Source organism: Equus przewalskii, chromosome 2 (assembly GCF_037783145.1).
Source record: "Equus przewalskii isolate Varuska chromosome 2, EquPr2, whole genome shotgun sequence".
In the NCBI taxonomy this organism is placed as follows: domain Eukaryota; kingdom Metazoa; phylum Chordata; class Mammalia; order Perissodactyla; family Equidae; genus Equus; species Equus przewalskii.
This window is the reverse complement of record NC_091832.1, coordinates 44,027,666-44,036,165: the sequence shown is the minus strand read 5'-3', so window position 1 is coordinate 44,036,165 and position 8,500 is coordinate 44,027,666. Positions and strand designations below refer to the sequence as shown.

The following is an 8,500-nucleotide window of genomic DNA, read 5'->3' as shown; positions in this document are numbered from 1 at the left end:
TCAGGGACCCCAGAGCAGCTGTGTCCCTGCCTTCCTATGACCCCCCCCAAAATGCCAGGGCTCCCTTCCTGAGCCAGGTGAAGCTACCGGCACCAGAGCAAGGACAGAACCCACAACCGTGCAGAGGAAGGGTCAGTGGGTTCTGCCCCGTTTGCATCCATGCCTTGACGCTGCCCAGTTCCTGAGCAGGACTGCCAGCCCGGAAGGCCAAGGCAAACAGCCCAGTTCCTACAACTGGGCTCCGGTCCCACCCCTTTCATGGGCATGAAGTTGGGAAGCATCTGGGCAGCTGCCGTCTATTCTATTTAAACAGCCTGACCTGGTCAGAGGGCGCCGCTTGGCCGTGCCCGGCACAGGACCGTCTGGCCAGCATGTTACTCCAGGCGGCTCGCCTGGTGGGCCTGCAGCTCTCCCTTTCCCTTTCCTGCTGCTGGGCTTTCAGTTGCCACAGCACAGAGTCCTCTCCGGACTTCAGCCTCCCTGGGGATTACCTCCTTGCAGGCCTGTTCCCTATCCACAGTGACTATCTGGAGGTGAGAAGCAGACCCATGGTGACCCTCTGTGACAGGTGAGTGAGGGGTCAGCAGAGCTGTCACTTAGTGGGACTTGTGCCTAAGAGACCTCTGCCTGCCCTCCTCAGCTAGGACCTTGCCCTTTCTGCCTCTGGGGTTGCCACTTGAACTGCCTCCAATCCCTCCCCAACCCACGGGCACCACCTTCCAGTCCTGGTGCTTCTGCCCAGATTCCACTTTGTAATACAGTCTTTTGTCCTGGCTGTTAGAGTGCGTTAAGGGAGGGCTTTCCTCTCCTCCGTCTCCTCCTCACTCCTCCCCAAGTTCAAGCTCCTTAGTCTCCCAGATGGCAGATGTGGTTCTCTATGGGGAAGGAAGGGGAGACACATAGCAAGTAGATGCTTCAGGAGCTTTGCAAAGATCGATCAGGTCGGTGCCTTATGAAGCCAACAGTCCAGGTAGCGAAAGACAACTGCTTTTCTTGTAAAGAAGATAGTTGCTTGCTGTCTGTGCAAGTCACAGATATGAGAGGCTCAAGGATGTATCAGGGCTCAATGGCAGGATGCCCTAAACATGAAGCACACTTGACAGCCAGCCCAGGAGGAAGGTCTGGAAAGCCTGGTGCGTGAGGACTGGCCCAAAGAGGCCAGATGGGAACCTGGGAAGAGAAGACTTGTGGGAGAAGGGGACCTGAAAACTGGCTTCAGGTAATGAAGGGCTGCCACAGGCAGGAGGCCCTGAGCCTCCTCTGAGTGTGACTCAAGGACAGAGTGATAGAAATGATGCAAGAGCCTTCTAACAAGAAGAAAGGCTGGAAAGTGGAACGGGTTAGCACGTTCTTCAGGCAAGGCTGAATCACATCGCTGGCGTGCCCCTGCTGGGGTCCAGACAGCAGTTCCCAAAGTAGGCAATGTGGAACACAGGCCCTCACTGCAGTCACGGGTGTCCTGGTGAGACGCTCTAAGCAAGGTTAAGCAGGTGTGGTGCTTAATTTTATGTGTCAGCTTAGCTAGGCTATGGTGCCCAGTTGTTTACTCAAACACCAGTCTGCTGCGAAGTTATTTTTAGATACGGTTAACATTTAAAGATTTTATTTTTTTCCTTTTTCTCCCCAAAGCCCCCCGGTACATAGTTATATATTCTTCGTTGTGGGTCCTTCTAGTTGTGGCATGTGGGGCACTGCCTCAGCGTGGCTTGATGAGCTGTGCCATGTCCGCGCCCAGGATTTGAACCAACGAAACACTGGGCCGCCTGAAGCAGAGCGTGCGAACTTAACCACTCGGCCATGGGGCCAGCCCCTAGATATGGTTCACATTTAAATCAGTAGACTGAGTAGAGCAGATTGCCCTCCATAATCTGGGTGGGCCTCATCCAATCAGTTGAAGACCTTAAGAGAAAAGATTGAGGTCCTCAGAAAAGGAAGGAATTCTGCCTTCAGACTCAAGACTGCAACATAAACTCTTGTGGAAATTTTCAGCCTGCCCTGTAAATTTCAGACTTGCCAGCCCCCAGAATCACATGAGCCAATTCCTTAAACTAAACCTCTCTCTCTCTTTCTCTCTCTCCCTCTCTTTCCATATCCTATTGGTTCTGTTACTCTGGAGAATACTGACTAATATAGCAGGTTTCTCTGCTGTAGGGCTTGCGAGACTTTCAAGGCTAATATGTTTATGGAACAGGGTTGGGTCAAGGAATGTGCATTTCTTCAATTTGTTCCCCACCTTCCCAAAGCCCTGTTAACAGAACTGTGTGTGTGCTACAGGGCCCATGTTGAGGTCATGGTTGTAGATGACCTCAGAGGTTCCTTTCTACCGCCCAAGCCTGGAGTTCTGGGAGGCCAGAGGTTCTCAGCAGGGCTTGGCTCTCACTACAGGTCCAACAGTTTCAACAGCCATGGCTACCATCTCTTCCAAGCCATGCGGTTCAGCATCGAGGAGATAAACAACTCCACAGCCCTGCTGCCCAATGTCACCCTGGGGTATGAGCTGTATGACGTGTGCTCGGAGTCAGCCAGCGTGTACGCCATGCTGAGAATACTGAGCGTGCCCGGGACGCACCACATAGAGATCCAAGGAGACACTTCCCGTTATTCTCCCACGGCCGTGGCTGTGATTGGGCCCTCCTCCACCAACCATGCCACCGCCGCCGCCAGCATGCTGAGCCCCTTCCTGGTGCCCCTGGTAAGCTGGAGCCCCAGCAGTTTGCCCATCTCCCCTCCTGGCAAGGCCAGCATGGGCTGGGGTGAGTGGGCAGGAGCTGCTGCACCCCAAGGCCAGTCTTGCCCCTGGGATCTCCTGGGTGGTCACTGCTCATTACTCACATGGCAGAGGTCCCTGCCCATCGTGATTCCTGCCCCAGCGTCTGTCTCTCTCCAAGTGCTGCTTCCAGGTCTCCCTGCCTCAACGCTCATGGGAAAACCCATTCTCCTCTGAAACTTCTGCCTTTCACTCTCCTCCCACTGTTCCATCTCCTTGTGAAGAACTGAACACTCTTCGCTTCCCACCACCTCTCCCCTTCGCTTCCCACCACCTCTCCCCTGCGCTCCTCCTTCCCTCCCTCCTTCCAGGCTCAGGCTCCGAGGAGTGGCGCCCCTCACTGTGCTATCCCTCTGGGCTCGCGCCCTCTTCTGCTTGTCAGCCTCTCCCAGCCTCCCTCCTCAGCCTCTAAGCTGCCTTACCCCTCTCCCCCTGCCAGGCCCGTCTGCTCCCAGCACTGCACTCTCTGCCCCTCCATCGAGACTTCTCCACAGAGGTCTCTATTCTTGTTTGCTTCTCCCTCTTTTCATTTGCTCCTCAACCCACTGCCCCGGATTCTGCCTCACCGCTCTTGTTCTCACCTGGATCTGGAGGGCCTTCTGGGTCTCCAAATCCCACGAATGCTTTTCAGCCCTCTTTACCTTGCATGACCACTTTGTCACATTTCTGGCCAGTTCCTCCGGGACACTTTTCCTTGTCACTTATGAACCCCCTGCACTGTGGCACCTCTTTCTCAGTCTCCTCTAGAGATTTCTCTTCCCCACCTCCTCTGAGAAGGCAGGTGATTCCCCCAGTGAGAGCTCTCCCGTTCCCAGGCGGCCACCAGCCCCAGGGCTGAACTTCCCCTCTCTAGCTTCATCCTGACTTCTGAGCACCGAGTCCCATTTCCAGATGCTCACCCAGTGTGTCCACTTCATGGACACAGCAGGCCCCAACTGAACTTACCTCCCTACACTACCAAAGCCTCTGTTCTTCCTGCATCCCCAGCCCAGCCCAGCAGCTGAGTGACCATCTCTACCTTCATTCCTCCTGCCCCTGCCCCTGTGTTTAGCCGACACCACGGCCTCTGCTTTGACCTTCTAAAAGCTGCCAGGTCCATCCCCTCTTCTACATTGCCACTGCCACAGCTTTAACTCCGACCACCATCATCTCTTGTCTAGATGATTCATCAGCCTCCTAGGGGTTCTCCCTGACTCTGGTCTTGAGCCTTTTCTAACATGTTCCTCAGTGAAATCAGAGATATACTCCTAAAACACAAGTCCGAACACATCTGTTCTCTGCCTAAACCCTGAGGGGCTCCCCATGGCCTGTGGGTAAAGACCAAGCCCCTTAGCATGGGAGTTCAGGCTTCCTGCCCTGAGTTCTTGTTCCTGGCATCCGGCCTCCAACCAAATGGGAGTGCATGTAGGATCCCGAGCACACGACACCATTTCACTCCCTGCAGCCAGGTTTTGTCCTCTTTGTCCACTAGGCAGATTCCCATTCCTCTCCCAGAAGCCTTGCCTCGGGGCCTGCCCTCTTCTCCATATGTAACTTGTCAGTCTCATGTCAAGTATTGCTCTCCTTGAGAACCAGGGCCAGGGCCTTGTCTCTGTCCTCCCTGGGTTCCTGTGCCCAGCACAGGGCCGGCACCGTGGGGACCCTCAGTCGAGGCTGCTGCCACTGACCTCGCTGAACTGAACCCCCACAGATCAGCTACAAGCCCAGCAGCGAGACGCTTGGCGTGAAGCGGCAGTACCCTTCTTTTCTGCACACCATCCCCAGTGATAAGTACCAGGTGGAGATCATGGTACTGCTGCTGCAGAGTTTTGGGTGGGTCTGGATCTCGTTGGTGGGCAGCGACGACGAGTACGGGCAGCTGGGGGTGCAGGCGCTGGAGAACCAGGGCACCCAGCAGGGCATCTGCATTGCCTTCAAGGGCATTGTGCCCTCCTCTGCTCGGCCAGGCGATGACAGCATGTGGAACATGATGAGCCGCCTGGACTGGGCGAGGACCACCGTCGTGGTCGTCTTCTCCAGCAGGCAGCCGGCCAGGGTGTTCTTTGAGTCTGTGGTGCTGGCCAACCTGACTGCCAAGGTGTGGATTGCCTCAGAAGACTGGGCCATCTCCACACACCTGAGCAGCGTGCCCGGGATCTGGGGCATCGGCACAGTGCTGGGCGTGGCCATCCAGCAGAGGACTGTCCCTGGCCTGAAGGAGTTTGAAGAGGCCTATGTCCGGGCAGACAAGGGGATCCAGGGGCCTTGCCCCAGGGGCTCTTGGTGCAGCAGCAACCAGCTCTGCAGAGAGTGCCAGGCGTTCACGGCACAGGAGATGCCCACGTTCGGAGCATTCGCCATGAGCAACTCGTACAACGTATACCGGGCTGTCTATGCCGTGGCCCATGGCCTCCACCAGCTCCTGGGCTGCACCTCAGGAGCCTGTTCCAGGGGCCAAGTCTACCCTGGGCAGGTAAGGCAGCCCAGCTCCTGGTACCCCAAGTGAGGGTGCTTTCCTGAGGCAAGCAGAGAGGCCACTCTCTGGCCACCGTAAGTGCTGGAGGTCGGGGGCAAAGGCCACCAACTAGAGGGCTGATCCCTTCTCTTAGGCTTCTCTTCCCTGAACCTTGGCTCCTGCCACCCACCATGCCTTGGGTCCATGGCTAAAAATCGCTGTAAATTCAGAAGACTGGTTGTGAAGGTCAAGGGGCCTTCTAGGAGGGAAGGGGGCTCTGAGGAAGGGACTAGAACTTCCAGATGGGCTGAAACCACCCAGATAGAAGCCCATCAAGGCCCCAGGTACTTGTTTCCTGGGCTGTCCAGGTCTGGAGGGTCGAGGAAGAGCAGCCTATGTCGTCTATGGTGGCTCCATGATCTCTGTTTGTTTCAGCTTCTGGAGCAGATCCACAAGGTGAATTTCCTTCTACACGAGGACGTTGTGACATTTAATGACAACAGGGACCCCCTCAGCAGCTATGACATAATTGCCTGGGACTGGAGTGGCCCCAAGTGGACCTTCCAGGTCATTGGCTCCTCCAGATGGTCTCCAGTTAGGCTTGACATAAATAAGACCAAAATCCAGTGGCATGGAAAGGACAACCAGGTAATGGGGATGTGGTTACTAACCAGGTGACAGCCTTATGGGCAGCCTGGATCCTGGGGTTGATGCTGACGCAGCTTACACAGGGCAGGAGTGGGGCTTTCAGGTACCAGGCTGCTCTGGCTCTCCCCAGCCCTGCCAGGGAAGCTCGACTGGCTAGCAGGCCCCATTGCTGCTGATTCATCCAACCAGGGGCTCTGCCCTGGGAGTGAACCAGCAGGGCAGAGGGACAGAGATTCTGTTTTCCATTCTGCATGTGAACGTCCCTTGACTTGGGCTCCTCCATGTGGTTGCAGAGCACCTGTGGCTTCTTGCAGGTGCCGACATCTGTGTGCTCCAGCAACTGCCTTGAAGGGCATGCACAAGTGATTGTGGGTGTCCACCACTGTTGCTTCGAGTGTGTGCCCTGTGAGGCTGGGACCTTCCTCAACAAGAGTGGTGAGTGGCGAAGCAAATGGGCACACGACCTGGAGCTCCTGGGGTCTGTACAGATGAAAGGACTGCCCTTGGGCCACACATGTGCAGAACCAGGGCCCTGATCACTTTGTTGCCAGTTAGGTGCAGGTTGGAAGATACCTGCCACCAGTCTGAATTCTGACAAAGCAGAAAGAAACAACCAGTTGAAAGCCTCAGACCTAGCTGTGTCCTTTATTAGAGAGCTCTAAACCCAACTTCTACAGATGCAGTCTTATCCTAAATTCAACCTCTTTATCCAAACAGATGTAGCTATCATTCCCTTTGTACCCTCCCATGCTGTCTGTATGAAGTCCCTCTATTGTCCATGCCAAAGACAGCCAGCACCTTGGAGAGCTTGGCCTGAATGCAGATAGAAGCATGTCTGTAGCAGGAAAAACAGCGTACTCTACCCAGTGGTGCCAGGTCAAGATCAGAGAGCAAATTAAGTAGTTAAGGGCTCAGTCCAGAGCTGTACACCAGGGGCCGCATCCTTTCCTTTTACGGTCTCTGTGGGCATGGGAATGCATCTCTTCTGTCCTCAGAGAGTCAAGACTCAGAGAAACCACAGAGTGGCAGCTCAGGAAGGTGGGTTTTGCTAGTGGAAGTGCTGGGGAGAGAGATGGAAATGCCCTTCCTTTGGGGCTGGCTGGTCCCATTGAATCACAGCCTCACTGACATGTGGGCAGAGCTATCAGAGTAAGGCCCTCCCTAGGGACCTCTTGGTTTGCAAACCCCTTCTGGGATCATGAGCCATACAGAACCTACCTGTGTATCTCCAGAATCTGTAATTAACACAGGCATCTTTAGGAAACATGTGGCCTTGGGGCCCCACTCAGGGCTATACCCATGTCGCTGTGCCCAGCAGAGCCCAGCTGCTGTGGTATAGCCCTCCCAGCATCTTGCAGGCCTGCATGGCCTCCCTTTCCTTTCCTGCTCTACTCACTTGGATCTCAGGAGCTCTCTCCACCTTCCTTCCCAGACCCGCACAGATGCCAGCCTTGTGGGAAAGAAGAGTGGGCACCTAAGAGAAGCCAGACCTGCTTCCCACGCACCGTGGTGTTTTTGGCTTGGCATGAGCCTGTCTCTTGGGTGCTGCTGGCAGCTAATACACTGCTGCTGCTGGTGGTGGTTGGGACTGCTGGCCTGTTTGCCTGGCACCTAGAGACCCCTGTGGTGAGGTCAGCTGGGGGCAAGCTGTGCTTCCTCATGCTGGGTTCCCTGGCAGTGGGCAGCTGTGGCCTCTATGGCTTCTTAGGGAAGCCCACACTAATCATGTGCTTGCTACGTCAGACTCTCTTTGCCCTCGGTCTTGCCATCTTCCTATCCTGCCTGACAATCCGCTCCTTCCAACTGGTCTTCATCTTCAAGTTTTCTGCCAAGCTACCCATATTCTACCGTGCCTGGGTCCAACACCATGGTGCTGGCCTGTTTGTGGTGATCAGCTCAACAGCCCAGCTTCTTATCTGCCTAACTTGGCTTGCAGTGTGGACCCCACTGCCCACCAGGGAATACCAGCGCTTCCCTCAGTTGGTGATGCTTGACTGCACAGAGGCCAAGTCACTGGGCTTCGTGCTGGCTTTCATCTACAATAGCCTCCTCTCGGTCAGCACCTTTGCCTGCAGCTACCTAGGCAAGGACCTGCCAGAGAACTACAACGAGGCCAAATGTGTCACCTTCAGCCTGCTCCTCAACTTCGTGTCCTGGATCGCCTTCTTCACCACTGCCAGCGTCTACCAGGGCAAGTACCTGCCGGCTGTCACCATGCTGGCCGCGCTGAGCTGCCTGAGCGGCGGCTTCAGCGGTTATTTCCTGCCCAAGTGCTATGTGATCCTCTGCCGCCCAGATCTCAACAGCACGGCGTACTTCCAGGCTTCCATCCAGGAGTACACCAGGCGCTGCAGCTCCACTTGACCGCGGGGTCGGGCAGGCCAAGCCAGGGCGGGGCGCACTGGAAGCCTTCCCTGCCCTGAGGATCGAAGGTGGAGCGGGGCGTGCAGAGTCTGGGGTCTCCGAGAGGTCTCTGGGCTCCTCAGTTTTGGCTGGGGAAGTGTAAGCCCACGAGCCTACCAATAAAGAGGTGAAATGTACGTCTGCGTCTTGGCTGCGCTTCCTGTGCAGGAGATGGGGGGGCGCGCCGCGGCCGACAAACCGCAGCCGGAACCTCGGGACTCGGCCAGAGCCGGGTGGAGGCCGGGCGC

The 8,500-nt window shown here is 55.9% G+C and overlaps 1 protein-coding gene across 3 annotated transcripts; it reads left to right on the top strand.

The window, feature by feature from the left end:
• Positions 1 to 203: 203 nt before the first annotated feature.
• Positions 204 to 8,389, top strand: TAS1R1 (taste 1 receptor member 1). 3 transcript variants are annotated; one of them, XM_008534694.2, is made up of 6 exons: positions 204 to 568; positions 2,386 to 2,692; positions 4,458 to 5,219; positions 5,637 to 5,849; positions 6,164 to 6,284; positions 7,282 to 8,389. In XM_008534694.2, exons 1-6 carry the CDS (start codon positions 372 to 374, stop codon positions 8,211 to 8,213), a joined length of 2,532 nt encoding a protein of 843 aa, XP_008532916.1. In that variant the 5' UTR covers positions 204 to 371; the 3' UTR covers positions 8,214 to 8,389. The 3 variants fall into 3 exon arrangements, with proteins under 3 accessions (XP_008532916.1, XP_008532917.1, XP_070459917.1); XM_008534695.2 differs by lacking the exon at positions 4,458 to 5,219 and having other exon boundaries at positions 319 to 568; positions 7,282 to 8,388; XM_070603816.1 differs by lacking the exon at positions 204 to 568 and having other exon boundaries at positions 2,057 to 2,692; positions 7,786 to 8,389.
• The last annotated feature ends 111 nt before the right edge of the window (positions 8,390 to 8,500 follow it).

What these genes read in the sequence shown, in the direction of transcription:
- TAS1R1 (XM_008534694.2), top strand. Translation starts at nt 372, where the DNA reads ATGTTACTCCAGGCGGCTCGCCTGGTGGGCCTGCAGCTCTCCCTTTCC. An exon ending in GCCCCTTCCTGGTGCCCCTG is followed by an intron (nt 2,693 to 4,457) that starts GTAAGCTGGAGC and finishes GAACCCCCACAG; the next exon opens with ATCAGCTACAAGCCCAGCAG. An exon ending in GGCATGGAAAGGACAACCAG is followed by an intron (nt 5,850 to 6,163) that starts GTAATGGGGATG and finishes GGCTTCTTGCAG; the next exon opens with GTGCCGACATCTGTGTGCTC.